The sequence below is a fragment of the Crocodylus porosus genome, unplaced genomic scaffold (assembly GCF_001723895.1).
Source record: "Crocodylus porosus isolate Cpor-Errol unplaced genomic scaffold, CroPor_comp1, whole genome shotgun sequence".
In the NCBI taxonomy this organism is placed as follows: domain Eukaryota; kingdom Metazoa; phylum Chordata; order Crocodylia; family Crocodylidae; genus Crocodylus; species Crocodylus porosus.
This window is the reverse complement of record NW_017728939.1, coordinates 343,858-363,785: the sequence shown is the minus strand read 5'-3', so window position 1 is coordinate 363,785 and position 19,928 is coordinate 343,858. Positions and strand designations below refer to the sequence as shown.

The 19,928-nt window shown below is 50.2% G+C and overlaps 1 protein-coding gene across 1 annotated transcript; it reads left to right on the top strand.

Annotated features, from left to right (window-relative positions):
- Positions 1-1,819: 1,819 nt before the first annotated feature.
- HEYL (hes related family bHLH transcription factor with YRPW motif-like) lies at positions 1,820-13,010 on the top strand. Its single transcript, XM_019547572.1, has 5 exons — positions 1,820-2,141; positions 5,434-5,500; positions 6,628-6,711; positions 8,042-8,123; positions 9,608-13,010. Exons 1-5 carry the CDS (start codon positions 2,062-2,064, stop codon positions 10,282-10,284), a joined length of 990 nt encoding a protein of 329 aa, XP_019403117.1. The 5' UTR covers positions 1,820-2,061; the 3' UTR covers positions 10,285-13,010.
- Positions 13,011-19,928: the final 6,918 nt, after the last annotated feature.

Sequence of the window (19,928 nt, the reverse complement as noted above, 5' to 3'; positions counted from 1 at the left end):
CCAGCTTCTCTCCCCTTGAACAAAGCCCTGGTTCCTTTTGCTCATTCAGCAAAGCCAAGCTTTTTCCAAAGGAAGGTGTGGTTTGAAGGAATATTTGACTCCAAATTTCTTTCAAAAGAATTAAAGGTTTACACATACTGGCTCAAAATGACTTTTTATTTTGAAATATAAGTTAGTGACAGCACTTTTAAAAAAAGTCCAAGAAGAGACATTTCAGAAATAAAAATTGGGTTGATTTTTTTTCTTTCCCCTGAATGTTTGGCTCATGAAAATTTTTGAGGTTTCAGTTTTTTGTATCCTTCTGTGGGAACGGAGTTTTATTTTGACCATTGCAAAAATCGTCACAAAATGGAAAAACCATTTCCTGCTCAGCTCTACCGAATGTTGCATTGATCAGAGGGGCAGGATATGCAAGTGGAGGGGAAATGCCCTATTTGCCGAGGGGTGGAAAGTAGAAATGTGTTGGCAGATTGTTTTGCCTGAATTGCAGCTGGCTGAAAAGCAGTTCATGGATTGGAAATGTTAGCAGTCCTGGCAGAATCAGCGAGCAGAGCGCAGGCCGCGGAGCCAAAGATAGATGGAGGAAAGGAATTCATCACCTGGCTCTGTGATTTCTCACAGGAGAGAATAGACAATGGTTTGTCATGCGGGTGGTGTTGGCATGAGCTGTGCACAGCTGTTTTAATGGCATAGGATGAGCGACTCGTGAAGAGTCTGTGTGAAGCGCCCTGGAAAACGAAAAGCTTTTGTATGCGCACACTGGGGTGTACGTCTCATTGCTGGTCATGTTTTCAACCTGTATGGCGATATTTTTCTGTTATAAACCTCCTTTTCATTAGCAAACACACAGCAGCTGGCTGGGAATTGTTAGAGTGGGTCAGGATCCCCAGGAGCAGAGGTTCAGACCCTCAAAGGCATAGGTGCCTAATTCCCACGGAAATGGGTGGCATTTGGGCACCCAAGTAAAGTTACTGTAAAGTGCCTTTGAGCTGCACCCAGGTGTTTTCTGAGATCACTGAATGAGACAGAAAATGGGAAATGTGTATGGACGTTAAAATATCCACGCTTTAAATGAACAGCTTCAAACGTGGCTGCAGCTAAACGGGACGTATTTGGTAGCCGTGTTGGTCTGAGACGAAAAGAAATGCAAAAATCTAGCGCTCCTGGTTCAGAGATGAGACCTTTTAAGGCATCGTCGCTGGACCAAGAGTTCTCGATTTTTGCGTTTCGTTTTCACTGCATCTAAAACACACTGGCAGCCCCTTGACGGGGAGCAGGGTCTGGCGCTCACAACGCTGTGCAGAAGGGAAACCACAGTCCCGGAGGGCAGATGCCACGGCGGCTCGGACGGGAGCTGACCTGGCCTGGCCCGTGCAGGACACCCGAGCTGACCTGCTGGGGTGAAGGCCGGGACTGCCCGAGCCCCCAAAGGCAGCCCTGGGCATCTGCAAGCATTCGGCTGGCCTGTGCCCTTCTTCCCCTTGGCCTCTGCCCATTGACTAATCCCAGTCAATGGCCCTTTGAAAACACTTTCTCAAACAGTCAAGAGCAGCAGCTAAGCTGGTTTCCATCTGAATCCCAAGTCGGCACGGCGGCGCTGGAGCGCCCAGCAGACGTGTGTGTGTGTGTGCGTGTGGGACTGGATGTTGATTTTAGCCTGAAACAACTCCAGGCTTTATCAGGCCCATCTCTTTCCCACGGTTTTCTGTTGCCAGTGAGGTCACTGGTCCCTTTAAACCGCTGCTGAGACCAATCACCACGCGGGGGTGGGCGAGGGGAGTGGGGGACAGGAGACAGTTCACACAGCCTGCTCCTTTTACAGGAAGACTTTGGGCTTGCAACCAGCCTGGGGGGAGGGATGAGAACCTGGGAAAGCCGGAGCCGCCGAGTAATCCGTCACTCCTGGGAGATGTCTCATTAACCCATTAACCAGGGAGGTTAAAGACGTGCTGAGAAGGGAGAGGGGGTGGGGTAGGGGAAGCAGGGGAGGAGGAGGCTGTGCCTTGCCCAGCACAGCGCTCGGCTCTCCGGCGGCCGGGGCTGATCCGGGAGCGCCCCAGGATGAAGCGGCTGGGCGAGGAGAGCTCGTCGGACACTGAGTCGGATGGCACCATCGATGTGGGCAGGGAGGAGGAGTACAGGTGGGCCGGGGCCGGGGGAGAGGGGCCGCTCTGCCACTGCCGCGCGGGGGGCGCCTTGCCCGCGTCCCCTTGACCCCCGCTCACCCGCACCCGATGCCCACTGGGAAAGCAGGGCATCGCCCCCCGCCTGGTGCGGGCCATTCCCCGGGATCGGGTCTCCCGGGGGGATCCAGCGGGCTGCTGGACGCTGGCATCGGGAGCAGCGCTCCGGGGGGTCCCCCAGGCTCTCGATCTGCAGAGGTCACAACCCCAAGGCTGATCCCTTTTATCAGACCCACGAAGAAATCGCAAAAAAATATAAATTCCCAACAACGACAAAAAATTATCTTTTTTCCGCCCGGTTTCAGGCTTGCATGAGCTGGCAGAAAATTGTTTGCGGTTTCTTAGTGGCTCAGAACCAAGGATGCTAGAGTTGTTTGCGTTTCTTTTTTGGCTGGGGCCAACACGGCTACCCAATGCATTGATGAGGAGTAAGGGACCGGGCAAAAATTGCCCCGAGGGAGCGGGGTGCAGGACGGCACAGGGAGCGCCCACTGCCAGGACTCCCACAGGGACTTTGGGCCAGGCTGGTTCTCTGTTGTACAGGGAGACCCGGCTGTGAGGTGTAATTTGTTCCTGCCCAAGATGATCTCGGGAGGTCCCTTCCAGCTCCTAACATCTATGAATATTTACAGCTGTGATTGTCCCGCCGGGTGCCTCGAAGGCCTGCAGGGTGCTGCGGGCTGCCACGCCGCGTCAGCACGGTGGGGTGCGCAACCGCAGCGGGCAAGGTTAAACCCAGGATTTGAAACGGGGATCAAGAGCTCCCTGCCCCGCTATGTTCTCTCTGTTCTTCGCAACAGAAGAGCTGCTCTGTTATTTTTCCGTAGGCAAAAAAAGAGTGAAAACCAAGATTTGGCTTCCTCCGAGGGGGCCTCGAGTCTAACCAGGTTGAGAACCACTGGTTTACAGAGTGGTCGGAGGGCCTGGAGCGGGGAGAGAAGCGAATAGACATGTACAAAGTGTTGTCTCTCTTAGTTAAATAGCCACCGGAACAATATTAGGAAGCCTGACCAGAAGAAATGCATGAATCCTAACCCTCCAAAAACTCAGCCTAATTCTCCATAAATCATTCACATTTATCAGTGCTAATGAAACCTTTTAGAAAGAAGCCAGATCTGGCAAAGCAGGGTCTAGGATTGCAGTTCATAAATCTGGATTGCACTCAATCCATGGGGGGGGCGGGTTCTGCTTCACTGTGAATGGAGTTTCACTGCATTTGCTTCGCGGCGAGTTAGCTCTGATTGTGAGGCACCAGGCGCACTATGCCATGTATATACATAGCACCTCATGCTGTCCGTATTGAGCACATGCTCTCATGCAGGCTTATAAATTATATATCCATTGTGTTTTGGATAGGAGTAATCCTGCTTCAAGCAGGGGGTTGGATTCTGACCTCTGGAGGCCTCCTCCAGGCCAACTTCTCTGTGACTCTGTGAGGTGCTGCGATTAATGTGCGTGTTGACACACAAATGCAGCAAACCCATATGCAGAAATCGCACCTAGCAGATGCTCAAACAGCATAAAGACAACAGGGGTATGAGACGCTATTCAGTAGAAAGATGGATTATCGTATATAAGAAAAATATTGTGGGAACAGTTGGCACGTGCCTAACAAAAATGTATTTTTAATGGCCCAAGCCTGGGCTGTTTTCTGGCCTGCTGTGCAGAGGACGCTGTGCCTGCAGAAACTTTCCGAAGTGTGAAAATGCTTTGCCAAACTGAAAAATACTTCACTTTGGTACAGCGAGCTTATCATCCTCTTCCCAGACTTGTATTTCTTCCTTGCTGGTCACGTGCCCCGGGGGTTTTGTGCTAGACCATAAACTTGCTTGGATTTTAGCATCCTCACTCCTGATTTCCCAAGGGACAGAAATAGTCTGGCAGAGCACTGTTGTTCTGGGAACTGGGGAGCCGTGGTGGAAAGATGAACCACCTCTCACTTCCCAGGACCATGGAAGAGCATTCAAGCAGAGGGTTTGTGTAGCTGTCCTGCCAAATGTACTGCGTCCAGGAGGTTTTACTGTGTCTTCCCAGCTGGCTGCCATTACAAAGGATGTCCCTCCTTTGCAATCCAAACGTGCCCACGGCTGCCCTTATCCTGCTCTTTTTATCACGCATTGCACAAGAGATGCTCAGAACGGTGACACTAGGTTGATAGACTATGTTGCTTATACCAGAAAAACTGGATCTGACCTCTTTCTCTCATCTTTACCTGCTCTGTCTTGCTTCCTGCACTGTTACTATGGGTCTTTTGTCTCCTCCTTGGATCTCAGACGCAGAAGAATGCGAAGGTCACCCTCCCTCCGTTTTTCCCATTGTAGCTGTCTTTTCCTTGAGCCCCTGCATTTCCTTGAGCCTGGGACTCACTGCTGGTGACAAAACAGTGCCCTCAAGGGATGTTCAGCAGCAGGCAGGGGTCGCCGCTGAGAAATGTTGCCTCCCATCCCATCTGCTCCCCCAGAGCCGAATGCCACCTTTGCAGAGCTATAGCACCTCTTCTTTTGGGGAATAACTGGTTTGGTTAGTTTAAAAGTTTACTCTTCTGCTGTTTCCTGTATCAAGGATACTGTCCTGCGCAACCCAGAGTCACTGTGAGTCTATCACACGGCAGGAGAAACAAGCCTGCAGCTCCCAGAAACATCCTCAGTAAAGTAATTACAGCTGCCCCAGAGCAGCCCTTATAGATTAGTTGCATGATATTATTGGGTTTGAGATAAAAGCGACCCAAATTCCTACTGACTGCAGTGAGATTTGTGGGTGCCTCGTCCCATTTTCATGAAGCTAGTATAAAGGAAGCAAAGTGCTGCAGGCTCGACACCAGCAGGCTTATGCAAGAGATCTGAAACCTTCATGCCTGGGGAAAGCTGATACCCCGGTTCAGGGCCTCAAAAGCTCAGATCTCTGCTTTTTCAATGCCTCAGAAGGACATTGCATATTTTGACGCCAGAAGACAAGATGTGCCTGTTAGTGGAACAGACAGCCTTGTCCAGAAATCTCTCTCAATCTGATACTTTTGGAGGTTGGGGTAGGGGGAAGGCAAGACATAAATTACAGCCTAGCTCCACCTGCCCATGTCCCCATTTCCTTGGCTCTAAACCGACCGGGCTTGAGATGCTCAAATTTCAAAAGACTCCATTCTTCGGAGAAAAGTGCCTGCAACAAGTGTGTGTCCAGCATGTGTGTGAATGAGTCACAAAGAGACATGTAAAAGCTGCCTTCCCTTTTCTCCCCGCTCTCTCTCTCTACTTAGCCAAGTGTCCAGGTCGGTATCTCCCACCACGACATTGCAGATACAAGCCAGGAAGAAGCGGAGAGGGGTGAGTGACCCTTGCATTACAGCATTGAACAGCCATGCCACCGTGCCCCATAGTGGGGGGCCAGCTGCACCATTTTTATGCTCGTTATTGCGTAGTCCATAAGAAAGATCCCTTCTCTTCCCTGAACCATCTGTTGTCGGCAGTAAGGCTGAGGTCCATATCCCAAAGGAGACAACCAGAACTAGAACCATAAGAGATGGGAAGGACCTCCGAGGGTGCCTAGTCTGGCCCACGTGGACAGGACTCCTGTCTTCCATCTCCAACTCTTCAGCATTTGACATGGGCTGCTCTGGAGACCACAGAAGCCTCCAGTTTAATCTGGATCGCTCTGGGAACGCGTTTCCTTCCAGCAGCCTCCCTGGTCTCTCTATTGTGCTCCATCCCTAGCACGTCCCCTAGACAGTGGCCCATAAAGAGGACTTCAGAAGGCAGCATTATGGCAGGATTCCTCTGAACCTTAACCAGGGAATCCCTCCCTCCCCGGCCGTATCTGGGACTTTTAGGACCTTTTCATCCTGCCCCAGCCATCTGGTCCGGCATGAAGAGGCTGCCATCCCTAGTGGAGGTATCTCCCCAGCCCTTGCTGGGCAAGGCATTGGATGTTTCTGCCCCTCAGCGTTTCTGTCTGTAACATTTGTTTCCTGTCATTAAAAGAGCCTATTTCAAGCTATAGGTATTAATGGGGATTTTAAAGCTGTGGGAACTGGGCTGGCCTACTTCATGGAGGACTGGGTGGCTTTGTAACTGGATGTGTATGTGAACACTCAAGACCTGTACAGTGGCGATGCATAGGGGGTGCATGAGGGTGCACGTGCACCCCCTGAGAGCACCGGTGCACCCCCTGATGGGCCGTGCTCCCTGCTCAGGCGACGGGCAGGGGGGCAGGTGGGACCGCTGGCTGAGGAGTGGGAGCACCGCGGCCGCTTCCTGGCCAGCAAGATTGGCCATGGCGGGGACACCCCCCAAGTCACTGACTAGTCACTGGGGGGGCACATGCCCCCTGACTAAGGCAGCACCAGTCATCCATGGACCTGTAGATAGGAGCGGTAGAAGAACAGGATTTAACCATAAGGCTATTGGAGCATGTGGGGCCCAGCTTTTCTCCCCTCAATGGAATTTTCTTGCAGATCATTGAGAAGCGGCGTCGAGACCGTATCAACAGCAGCCTGTCTGAACTAAGGCGTTTAGTCCCCACGGCCTTTGAAAAGCAGGTATGCAAAGAGGATTGGATAAGATGGCATCATAACTTTGGGGAAAGCAATGGATGGCAACGTCTCCTGATGCATCTAAGCATGTGCTAAGGCAGGGGTGACCAACCTGAGGCACAGGCAGCCTCTCTGTGTGGCACACAGCAGATCAAGGAGAGGCAGCACAGCGGCAGGTAGGGTAGGGAGTAGAAAGCAGAGCAGATTGGGCAGGGGAGGGGGATTGGAGTGGCTCTCTGGGAGGATACAGAGCTAATTTACAGCATGCCTGCCAGAAAGATTGGCCCCCAGTGCAGTAAGGGGTGGTATCAGACAGATAAGGGAATTATCCTAAAGCAGCGCTGTGGCCCAAAGGGGTGGGAGGCCCTTTCTTTTTACAGCCATTCTATGCTGGGATATAACTTAATGAGCTCTCATAAGCTGAGCAGGATCTTGCTCGATTGGTATGTGGACAGGAGAATTTCCAAGGGATGCTTGTAGCGGGTGCTATAGAAAACAATGATTGCAGTAGGTAGCATTTTGCTCTCAGAGCCATTGGAAGTCACCATCCTAATGCTTCCATTCAGCTCAGGTTATTTAGGTCTTTTGGATGAGATGTTGTCCTGTCCATTCATGCCAGAAAGACCTCCTAAAATCTAAGTCATCTCTCTTACACATGTGATTGTTAATTTATTAGGTCTCCTGGTATCTGATGAATATTTAAATGTTTAAAAGGCCCTTCACTTGACACAGTTCTTCTTCCAGTAGGGTTATTTATTAATCCAAGAAACCGTGTCCAAATTCTAACATGGTTAGTTACTTTCTGCCTCCTTAAATACCTCCTATAGTTACATTTCCAGAAATGCTGGTCTTCACTTGCTCTTTTTGTAATGGCTGTGTAACATCAGTGACAGCTGTGTCTCATCTCCGAGGCAGCTGCATTTCTGGAAGTGGGCATATAGAGTCTCTTAGGATTTCTTTGAGGATTAAAAGGCCTACATAAATATTATTTGCTTGTGATCCTTTCAGAGAATAAATGGGTGGTAAAATACAGTGGAAAAACAACATTCAAAAATTGTCAGGGAGTCTTACAAAGGATTACTTCAACCCAGAAGCAGATAGAATGAATCAATGTGGAGATTTTCAGTTTACATCCCATTGTCTTTTGAAGCGGATCCATTTTCCTGTCCCTTGATGTCAGATGAAGTCTAAACTTCAGTCTGCTCTTCTGGCCCCTTTTGAACTTAGGGGAAGTTTGGGGGCCACTTGATGAAGACTCCCTAAGGTGGCTTCTTGCCTTCCAAATGCCAGACTAATGGTTTCTCTTCCTTTGTCCCTTTCTGCTTTCACTATACAGGGCTCCTCCAAACTGGAGAAGGCAGAGATCCTGCAAATGACAGTGGATCATTTAAAAATGCTTCATGCTACTGGAGGAACAGGTGAGAACTTCTGTAAACTTGCGGAGTGAGAGTGAAGTGCTCGAGCCCCTTGAGGGTTAATGACCGGGCTCCCACTGACTGTGTCATAGGCAACATTGACCTGTCCCACCACTACAGCGGACAACAATTCATTGTTGTAGCTTATTTGTCCCAGAAAGCATTAAAACTAATGTTCCAGAAAATAGTTTGCAGTTTTTTTCCTTCTAAAAGGAAATGGCTCTCCCCTGGGGAGGCTTCAGCCTTCCTGTGCTACGGGGTTTATTTCTTGAATCCTACAGATGGGTCAGTGTCTCACATTTTGTGCCTTGGCAGGCTGAGGTATGGCATATGGTATGTCCTGTGTAACCGCCGACAAGACAGCCAGCTCCCAGAACAGTGACAGCATTGCTATTGCCCCGGCAATGTACCGCTGCGATCTGCCCAGTCAAGAGTACACAGTTAGTCATGCTCACAAATGGACTTTGCTTCCAAAAAAAGTATACTAACGTCCGTGCCTCCCCCCAGGATACATTTCCTGCACAGTCTGAATTCTGGTTAGTGACTCCGCATACAAACATGACTTTTTTTTTCATCTCATGGCTTGTAAAACGTAAGGGGGATACATGCCCTACTCAAAACTTGAAAACCAGCAAAAGTCCCATCTCCACTGTACTGTGGCGAGGTTCCCAGTTCCAACAAAGTACTCTCTGACTCCATGACAGCCCAGACTGGTTTTGCTTGTAGATCGCACCGAAGTCTGGACGTGAGTAGAGGTATAGCCTGGGCTCGGGGCATCATTTATTGGGCTAAGATAGCTCTGCAAATGCTGAGCCGGGCAGTCAGCTGGTTTTCCAGAATATTAAGCAGTGTGGGATTTTACTGTTCTGGTTGAGTGCTCTGCTTTATTGCCTACCCTCTCTAGAGCAGTGGTCTCGAAAGTGGGGTGCACAAGATGATCCATTGGGGTGCGGGAAGAAAATATTAGAACTTCTATTTCTATTTCTATAAATATACATATATTGGGGGGGCGTGCTCAAAAATGTTTTACTGGTAGGGGTGCGCGATCAAAAAAATTTGGAGAGCACTGCTCTAGAGGAGGGAAATAGAGGCCCAAGGAATAAACGGCAGCTCTAATTTGTCTCACTGGTCTTCTCCCAAGCCCATGCCTTCTGACCCTCTGTGTCCAGTAGTTTTGCTTCTGAAGCTGTCTTGTGTCCTCTAGGCTGACGCCCCCTTAAATAAAGCATGAATAGCAGTCAAACCATGGTCATTAAACTCATGGAGAGACCACCAATCTTTCCACACAACCTTCATCTTGCTAGACCCTCGGATGGTTCACCCTTCCACAGGGACAGCCGTGGAGTAGAGGCTAACATATCCACTTTGTCCTGCATGTTGGTCCCTGGTGGCATAAGGCTAAATACAAACTGTATGAAAAAGGATGGGGAAATCGGAGAGCAGATCAGAATTAATGCCCGGCGGGTGCGTGTTTTGTCCCCTTACAGGGTTCCTAGATGCCCGAGCCCTGGCAGTGGATTACAGAAGTATCGGCTTCCGCGAATGCCTCACTGAAGTTGTCAGGTACCTTGGTATCCTTGAGGGACAAAATGCCGCTGATCCAATCCGACTGCGACTGCTGTCCCACCTGAATAATTATGTTGCTGAAATGGAGCCTTCGCCTGTGGCTGCTTCCTTTCTGCCCTTTCAGCTTTGGCCATGGTCCTTCCTTCACACGTCCATGGTGCCTGCAAACCGGGTGCCCATACCAAGAAGGGAGGCTGCCCCTGGTCCAGCTGTTTTGACTGCTTCTGCCCTGGCTTATCCAAGTGCCGCTATGAGACCAGCTCCTGTTCGCCGAATCCCTAGTGACATCGCGCCAACCCGCCGAAGCTTCCTGTCCAACAGGATAGCCTCTTCGTCCCGGAGGGTTAGACACGCAGTAGTGCCAGCCACCCCCAGCGCCATGTCGGGTGTGCCATCACCACCCGGTGCCTTGAGAGAGACAACATCCCGGACCACGCAGATAGCAACCTTCCTGCTCTCCCCCGCGGCAGCTGGCATCCCTATACCACCCGCTTACACAACTCCTCCAGCGTTGAGCGCTTCTGTCCAGGGCCCAGGAAGCAGAGCGGGAACGTCCAGACTCTGCCGCTCTTGGGCCACTGAAATTGGAGCTTTCTGATCCTTCCTCTGCTAGGAGACAAATATCCTCAGCTACCACTGCTTGGACTTTTAAGAGCCAGCCCAGCTGAACAGGCAACTTCCCTGCTTTGCAGAAATAAGGGCTCCATGAACATCCTCCCATCTCATTCCTGACACCATCGTCCCCCCCTCCACTTTTTTCCCACTCTTACATTTCAGATGTGCAGCCGTTCTGTTGGATCGAATGAATTTGTGGACAGCTCCATCTTATGCACTACTGGTTATTATGGCTGAGGTTTATACAGAGATTCTCATTCAGGCCTTGCCTTTTCTCCAGCAGAGGCCCTCAGTGGAAATGAATGCTGCAGTCTGGAAAATATAATGCAGCCCCTGGAACTGATTCCTATATTTTTGGAGACTCGAAACTCCCGAGCAGTGACCTGTTCTGATGTTGATTTCCTGGAAATTTTCTCCCTATGGTCCCACCATGGTTTTTGACCTAAGTAAGGAGAGAAGTGTAAGAAAGTAGCAGTGATAAGCCTCTCTTCTTGTGACCTAAACTGACTTTGGAGAACCGAATCCACCCCCTTTTTAGGATTGCCATCAGCAGTCACAACCATTTGAAGATCCCTTTCCCATTTGCTAATTCCCCCTCTTTTCCTCCATAAGGATGCAGAGTTTGCCACTGCTCATCATAAGGTCATTCCAAATGCATTCCCCCCACCCCATGGAGTTGGATAAAAGCATGACAGAGCCACTGTCCCATGTCTCCGAGTTGAAATACCACGATCCCTGTGATGCATCTCCGTTGCATGGGCTTGTTCCAGCACAGGACGTCTTATTCCTGGACACATTCGAGAGCTGGTGCATCCCCCACTATCATCTACAGCCCACCTCTACCTTCCCCCAGCACTTCCCCAAGCTAGGACCTTTTCCAGCATCATCCATGTGCCTGGTTCATATCAAAATGAATCTGGTGCTGAGAATGGATTGATTTCAGGAGGTTGCGTTAGACACTACAGTGCAAAATGTCCCAGCTAGGTACTGTATGGGGCTGCCAAGCAAAGAACGCAGATCTGAAGGAGCCAGGCGCTGGCTCTCCAGAGTGAAAATACACCAGCTCTTGCTCAGGGTGACAGGAAGAGGGCAGATTTTCAGTGACACCTGTCAGGAAGGATGATGGAGGCAAAAAGATGCCTTTTCTTCCCCCCTCCCTCTCCCCTTTAGCAACATGAAAAGTGTTACCAAAAAGGGAGAAGAGGGAGACAGGGTTATATACCAGTTTCTTAGTAGCAGGCCCTTCTACTGTACTTTCTTTCCTGTTTTTCCAACCCATCTCCGTTTTTTTTTATTCGAATGTCTTAATGCTTGCCTTATTAATCAGTCCTGTCTCTGGGCCGCATCCCAAACCCAGTGGTAGTCGTTCCAGCCACTTCAGTGAGCTTTGGGTCAGACCCCGTGCTCTTGTCTTCTGTATCCTGAAAGCTTTCTCTGCCCTTTTCTCTCTGTGTCCCTATATAATTGCCAGGGTTATTGCTCTCTTTGTCATTGTCTGTGCATTCTGTTCTCGTTGCTGTTCTCAGGCTGTTCTGTTCCACTTCCAACTCTTCTGATGTGTAGGGGTGTTCAGAGGCAGTATGCACCAGTAGTTAGGGGCCTGGACTTGGCTTCAGCAGGCATTGTGCTCTCTCCCCAGCTCAGTCTGCTGTGACTTGGCCTGAGTCGCATCACTTCTTTGTGCCTCTGTTTCCCCCTCTCTAAAACAGAGATCATAAATAGTGCAGCCATCTTTTTTGTAAAGAGCTTTGATATCCACAGGTGCAAAACCCTCTGGAAGAGCGAGGTGCTCTCACATCCTGCTGAGATCAGACAAGAAAGGGCCCTTGCAAGCAGCTGCCCTGAATGAGTGCAGGAAGCAGAAGCAGTGGGAATGGTCGTGGTAACCAGATGGCCCTAGACGCGTTAAAACCAGGACCTCAGTTTCTACAGGATGTGTTGGGATCCTGGGGCTTGCCTTCCCAACAAGATGTCTGTCGTGCAGCCACAAGCTGTCTACCACCCGTGGGGAGCTTCTGACGGCCATACCCTTCTGCATATAAAGTGAAAAGTGGGGACTGAGGGTCCTATTATGCCTGGAAGTGGAGGCAACCAGATGCACCTGAAAACAAAACAGGAACCTTCTTCCCTGAAACTGCTTGTCCCTAAATGTGTGCAGAGGCTGGTAGTGGTAGGGGCTCATTTCAAGGCAGCTTCATCACCTCCTTGGGAGCCTAATGTGGTCAGCAGGTACGAACGCAGAAAGAGGAGCAGAAAAATAGAGACAAGGAGAATAGGCAGGAAGGTCTTATTAATGGACTGCACGCTTCCCTTCCCAAAGTTCGAACAACTGGGTGGCTGTGTATTGCCCACGTGGCTTATTGATAGAGGCGTGTGCCTGCTCTGTGCACATTACAAGTGTGTGTCAGATTTTGGGGGGATGTGAATGGTGCCCAATTCTTTTGATGAAAGACACTGAACTTAATACAAATGAGTGTCCGGTCCACGCCCTCCCTCGTTTCCTGATGTGGCAGAGCCAGCAGGGATAAGAGATTCCTGTCTGATAAAGTCAGAGAAGATCCCCAGGGACTGAGCACTGTTGGAGCTAGGTTGCACATTAGAGCTTGCCATGAGTAAGTAGCCTTGCCTCACTTTGCACTGTGCAGAGCTGTTAGATTTGCAGGCTGTCAGACACCCAGCAAAGGTGTCAAATAAAGTCTTTCAAACCCATGTTGCGGTTGTGAAGTGCACTGTTGTGTCCCAGCTAACTTTTTAACTAGTGGTGTGCACACGTAGCTGAACAGGTTTTGCTGGAGAAGCCCGATCCGGTCTGCCTACAGCACCTTCAATTTTGAACCTGGTAGGCTTTTGTTTCCAAAAAAAACAACGCTCGCAAGTGTATAAGGTGACCGCGGCTAGCATATGTACTAGTCTTTAGTGTTTGTTACCACACACGGGGATCCCAAGTTTTCTACCCCATAGCCCTCCTCACCAGTCAAAACAAGTCAAAGGAATGATTAACAAGGTCTTTCTGAAGTCAAGCAGCCCTTGCTCCTGAGCGCAGGGCTTGAGAACAATTTGAACTTGTCAGCTTGGTCTGGCTCTCCACTTGGCAAGCCTTGCCCACAGCCCGAGCACTGTGTGAAACTTGCTATTCTGGGCCTGACTTGCAGCAAAACCCTGCCAAGTGCTGGCCTTAGTTTCTACAAGTAGCACCAAACTCACCTCTCCCACCCTGCTCGGACTTTGCAACTGCTTGGAAACCTCTCAAGCAACATTTTTAAAATGAAAATATATCTCTATCTATTTAGTTATATATATACACACACACACACATACATCCTCTATCATAGCCTTCCATCGCACCTTCTTTTAAAACCCCCGTAAGAAACCCGCACACCCGTTACAATACCCCTTCCCCTAGCCCGTCCCGCCCCGATGCGGGGTTTCCCTTCTCGGTTCGTTCCCGGGCCTTGGCGCTGTTGCTGCCACCGCTGCTGATCCTGCCGCCATCCTCGCGCCGGCTCCAGTCCCAGCTGGGCTGTTGCCCCCTCGCTCCGCTGCGCGCTCCCCTCCCCGGCCTGTGCCACGAGCCCCTTCTTTGAGTGGCGGTGGCTGCGTCCTCTCCCCCTGCTTCCCGACAGCAGGACTGGAGTTCGCTCAGAAACATTTTAGCACAGTCCGTTTGCTTGAGCTCACCGTGGCTGTACGTCAGGCGGCGCCTGCACTGCCACCGGCGCCCCGATGCAGGACACAGCCTGGTCAAAGCATGGTGTCTGGGCCTCGATGGTGCGTCAGGTGTCCACACAGCGCCACTTCCCGTGTCATCGGCTTCCTCCGGGAGCCGGCTTACCTTTCCCACAGTCCCTTGGCACGGGGCAGAGCTGCAGGAGGTGGTCGAGGGTCTCGCTCTCCCCGCCTCCCCCAGGCGTACGCCGGGAGCGATGAGCCGGTCAAGCCTCTGTGGTCTTTTCTTAGGTCTTTGTGGATGATCCGGTCCCAGAGGGCCTGGCAGGCGTCACCAGGGAGCAGCTCCGCGGTGGGCAGCCTGGCCCTGGCTCTGGCTCTGCCTGCCTTCTGCATCTTCCTGTGGGCGGCCGTGGTCTCCGGGCCTGCCTTCTGCGGCCCGCGCTGGCTCCGGCACTCGCTCAGCCCCCGCAGGACCCGGGCTGCTCCACGGTGCACGTCTCCCGCCGGCTGGAGCGTCTCAGGCGGTGACCCGGGCAATAGAGACAAGGCAGGCCCTTTTGGTTGCTGGCCTGGGCTCCAGCTGGCAGATCTGGTTCAAGCAGCAGGTGATCATTCACCTTAATTTCCCTTTTTGAGAAAGGGATTACTAACTGGTGCTGGTACAGGGGGACCCATGGGATTGTTCCAGGGAGTTGGTGGTGTTTGCCCTCTCCCAGAGTTCCCCTTCACTCCCAGATCTTTCAAAATCTCCCCCAAGCCACTCGCTGCCTTAGGGGCTACGCTAGAAATTGTTGGATGAGCCTCCAGGAAGCAATTGCAGCTCTACTGGAGTCGTACCGTGTAAGTATGGGCCTGGGGCAAACTTCAGCAGAAAGAACAAAGCTGGCAATGATGCAGTGATTGCACCACTCGTTTTATCCTGAAGGTGAAATTACGATTCAAATCTTCTGGGAGCATGGAGTCGTCAAGGAGTGGTTTTGAGAGAGGAATGAAATCCTCTCGTGGGAAGTGGGCAGTACGACACGACAGCCCTAGAACCCGTGGTGCTGAAACACGGCACGACCGCCGGACAAAGCCACTTCCAGGGGTGTGTGCCTCCAAGGACCCAACCTCCCGGGATTATTTCAGGCCTTTGGGGTTTTTATCCTAATTGGGATGTGGCCATTTCAGAAGTAGCAGAGATTATACTCTCCTCTGCTTTTTCTCAGGCATTTTCCTATGCTTTGACCACTGCAGTGTAGTAGCTTTTGATCTAATACCTGAAGGTCCCAGACCCCCGAAACCTTCGGGCTTATCCTTCCACTAGAAATATAATGAACGGTTAGTTGTGAAATGCACAGGTGCAGTTGTGCAAACTGTTCACAGCAGCAGAGCAGATTTAAACAGATACAGTCTGCCTGTTAGCTCCTGAGGCTGTGAGTGAATAAGCACAGGGGATTGGATTAGCCTGCTAATTTAATGTACACATCTGCTTAAGACTCTAAAGAAGAGACCATTGTCATTCTGCAGGTGCTTCATAAGGAGTAACTACGTTCCACCTACCAGAATTACCTTGCATGGCTAACACTGCTTTCCTATCACCCATTGCCTTAGCTGGGAGAAGTGTTCTCCAGAAATTTTTTCCCAATTAAATGAAGTGCTGGAAACACAAGTGAACAATGTAATCTGAGTCTGCCCTCTACCGAGGGCTCATAAATGCTGTTTAGAGGGAAAGGGCAGACAAGGTTCTTTGGGTAAATATGATATCTTTGATTAGATCAACTCAAAATGCTGGAAAATTCTTCTTTGCAAGCCTTCGGGCACAAACACCCTTTGTCAGACTGAGGAAGCATCTGCAGTTGGTGTGTGCGCTCTTCCTGGATGGGATGAATAGAGGGTAATGAATGCAGGAGTCTGGTCACTGTTGAACTGCCTTCCTCCTTGAGCAGCATTTAGCTGAAAACGTTGCCATCTTTATTAAAGAACTAGACTACATTTTACTAATGTCTGCTGTGCAACTGGGGCTCATTAAGTAACCTTTCTGATTCATGACGACCAAGTGACACCAGAAGACCATAGGGCAAGGGGTCTCACTCTGGCTTATCACGTGGTCTGTGGCAGTGTGGTGGAATTATAAAAGAAAAGCAAAAATCTAGAACTCTTGGTTCGGCAATGATACCTTTTATTAGACCAACTAAGACATCGCAAAAAAAACCCAACAAAAAACCTCTTTTTCTGCAAGCTTTCAGGCTCAAAGGCCTTTCATCAGGCTCTGGGAAAATTAAAGATGGTAAAAAGTCCCCATAAGTAGGAAGTAAACTTCATTTTTGCACTGAGGGATTTTGCAGAGAGTTCTAGATGTTTGCATTTCTTTTTGTCTCAGACCAACACGGCTACCAAATACATCCCTGAAATGTGGAAGATGCCAATTTTTGGGCGATTTTTGGAATTTAAACTTCATTGCAGAACAACAAGAAAGATTTTTAAACCTCCCTGTTTGCCATCGGACACCTCCAGGACAGGTACCTTACCTGAACAAAGAGCAACTCAGAACAACTCAGAGACACTCTCATGGGCCCAGACGGACAGATTTTCCATCTCCAGCTCCCTCTGTGCAAAAATTAAGTTTATTTCCTACCTATGGGGACCTTTTACCAGCTTTAATTTTCTCAGAGCCCAAAAGCTTGCAGAAAAAGAGATTTTTGTGTGTGTGAGATTTCCTAGTGGGTCTAATAAGAAGTACCATTTCTGAACCAAGAATTCTAGATTTTCACATTTCTTTTTGTTGCAGACCAACACAGCTACCAAATACATCTGTGAAATTGTAAAGACTTTTAAAAGAATATCATCAGTAACCTTTGCTCCAGCTTCTTGTAAGGTCTCCAAAGTATCAGAAAAACTCTTTGGCAGCCACACCTCTCAGACCAAGGAAGCCCAGGGGCACTTGCATATCTGGGAGCAGCAAGAATAGTGGAATCCATTTGACTTACTGTATTGTTTTCTGGTACAGAAAAAAAAAGATGGGCCTTGGGTGACCTCACAGTCCCTTAATTCATATAACAAGGCTAGACAGTATCTGGGAGTGACTCCAACTTGGCCAGCAGGCATTGCACACATGGCCTTTATGGGATGACCACACAGTTTTGGTGAATGTGGGCCTACTATAATCTTAACTGACACATGGGTACATGGATCTGGATATTCAAACATCTAAAAAGAATAAGGCCTTCAAAAATGGTTTCCCATCAGTTAGCACAATGGCTATGCTCAGGCACCAGTATTGTGAGGCTACCTGGGCCATATAATATTTGTTCAGGAAAGCTTAGACAGGCGCACTCAATCCATAAACTACTCTGGGGTAAATGTTTTCTAACAAAACTCTAGAGCTGAGCTGGCAGCCTGCGGGGAAGTCGGGCAGCGTGTGAGCTTCAGAGTGAAACACAAAGACTAGCAGGATGGAGGCTACAGGACTGGACTCCCAGAGGGTCACTAGAGTGGCCGATGGGCCTTCCTGCACACGTGTCCTCACCAGAGTCCAACAACCTGGGCAGGAATTGTGAACACGGCTGTGGACAGGAAAGCTGAGCGCAGAAGCATCGAAGTGCAGGTAACTGGGAAGCAGCAGTTACAACTGAAAAAACTTGTAGAACAAGATGTTTCTCCATTGTTTCCTCTGATTCTTCCCACTGGAAATGATGAAAGACAGCAGAAGGACAGGCTTACAGAAGGAAAAAAAAATCCAGGACGAAAGAAATGTAAATGTGTAAGTGCAGAACTGTATTATGCTAGCAACAAGACCCAGCAAGATATTTAAGATTCCTTAACTATGTCTGAGAGGCTTGAAGGTCATTAATGGATTGCTGGGGGCTTCCTTGATGTATCTTGAAAAGGTTGGGACTGGATAATTATGGATGTGTACAGCGCTGATTCTCATGAACGTGGTGCTGGGCATAAGGAAGGGGAGTGAATCCCAGCTTGCTTCTTCATTCAGACTTGTTCAACCCTCACCCTTTTACTCCCCCTGCGAACGGAGAGTGACATCCTGCTTCCCCGGGGAGGTGTCATGGGGCCTTGGTCCTGCAACACCCAGTGGCAGCTGGCACAGAGCCAGCACCTGTCTTGGGAGCTAGCACTTGCTCAAGAAAAAGCTATGTTGTAAATGGGAGGAGGCAATTTGTTATGGGAGCAGTCCCCGCTGGAGTCGCACCCGATCTGGGGGTCTGGCTATGCTTTGAAAACCTGAGCTCAGAGCTGAACAAGCAGAGAGGGAGAGTAGTTAGGAGCACACTTGCTTTTGGGGAGAATTTTACTCTATTATTGGTTTCTCTGCCTGTTTTTCCTGACCTCTCTTGACAGCCCAAGTCAATCTCAAGTGCCATTAAAAACTTGTACCCATAGACATGCTGTCCCATATCCAGGCTCCTACTCCTCATGCCCTTAGCTGCCCTGGGTTCTTCTGGTTATACCTGTCATCCCTCTGCTGGCCAAAGTGATGGCCTCATCCTGTGCCTCCTGCACCCAGACTGAATACATGTCGGTACAAATATTCATGCATTCCAGCTCGGGGGTCTTCACAATCTGCTTTCCCTGTGCAGGAGCACCAGGTTTTATACATTGAGAGGTGGAGAGGTTGGTACAGGCGTTAATACTTTTCACCACCCGGCTGTGCCTTCAGTGGCAGGGGGCAGGAAGGGTGCTCGGGATTTGGTTAGGGTGTTTGTCCTTCACCCGACAGAGGTAGGGTGAGGATATCAGTAGAATATGGTAGGCGTGTGGCCTGTCACTGAATGCACAGGGTGGAGCAGATGGACTGCGTTTGGGCTGGAAGAGGGGCCTGGGGAACAGTCTGGATGAGGTGTGTGATTGAAGGAGGGGGAGAAAGGTGTAGGAATTAGCTAAAGGATTTGGCCTCATTTGGTGTGGAGGGAGACGGGCAAACGAATGGGGGTGGGCAGAGGTATTATTTTACCTTGGGGTATTTGAAGTGGATTGGAGGGAACGTGCACATGGACGGAGAGGGGAATTCTTCCACGGTTTTCGAGATTTTGGTGGGAAATTGGACCGCAGGGTCAGACATGTTTCAGGGCAGGGACATTAACAGAGTGTGGTGGGGTGGGGGCTGAGCCCTACTGCCCAGCAAGGAGTGTCAGGGTTTGGGGGCCATGCTGCTGAATGGGTGGGAGGGTTGCCAACTCTGTTTCAGTCCATTCTGGGAGGTTTCCAGAGCACCAGCGATCCCAATACACAACACCAACGTGCCTGTGTGCTCATGTAGATCAGTTATGGATTACGGTGCAGAGACTTCATGTCAAGAAGGCAAATGCACATTCCTATTGCGTTTAAAAAACCTACCGGACTGCTGTATAAATCGGATTTTATATTTATCTGAATGAATGCCCTCTCATTTACTTGCTGGGTGAGTCTCAGCAGTCTCCTGGAGATGTGTATCTAATTCCTGGAGACTCCTGGGCAATCCTGGAGGGCTGGCAGCCCTAACGGGTGGAGAGAAAGGGGATGTCCGAACCACCATGGGGTTGTGTCCTTGGAAATTTCAGGGGGTATTGGGCTTTGGCTGTGAGCAGATGGGAAAAGTGTGCGCACACGCGTGTACGTGCGCCTGCATGCGTGTGCACGCACATGTGTGTGTGTGCGTGAGAGTGAGTGAGGGCTTCCCCCGCTAGTCATGCAGGGGTGGGGGTTTCGATGGGGTGTCTCTGGACCGGCATGGATGCGTGCACACGCTTTTCAACAGGGCTGTGCCCTGTCCTGTTGGAGGAGGCCAGGATTTAGGGATTCGGCATTGTTGGGAATGGGGGACCAGGAGCTCCTGGTGGGAGCCAGGACACAGGGAGCCCCCCGGGGCTGTACGCCAGGGCTGGGATGGAAATGGCTGGGAAAGCAGGTGAAGATGGGGGGGAGATTTTGCAGAGGGTGAAGGTTTGGAGAGGGGGGAAGGGAAGATCTGGGGGAGGCTGACGA

What these genes read in the sequence shown, in the direction of transcription:
- HEYL (XM_019547572.1), top strand. Translation starts at nt 2,062, where the DNA reads ATGAAGCGGCTGGGCGAGGAGAGCTCGTCGGACACTGAGTCGGATGGC. An exon ending in GGCAGGGAGGAGGAGTACAG is followed by an intron (nt 2,142 to 5,433) that starts GTGGGCCGGGGC and finishes CTCTCTACTTAG; the next exon opens with CCAAGTGTCCAGGTCGGTAT. An exon ending in CCACGGCCTTTGAAAAGCAG is followed by an intron (nt 6,712 to 8,041) that starts GTATGCAAAGAG and finishes TTCACTATACAG; the next exon opens with GGCTCCTCCAAACTGGAGAA.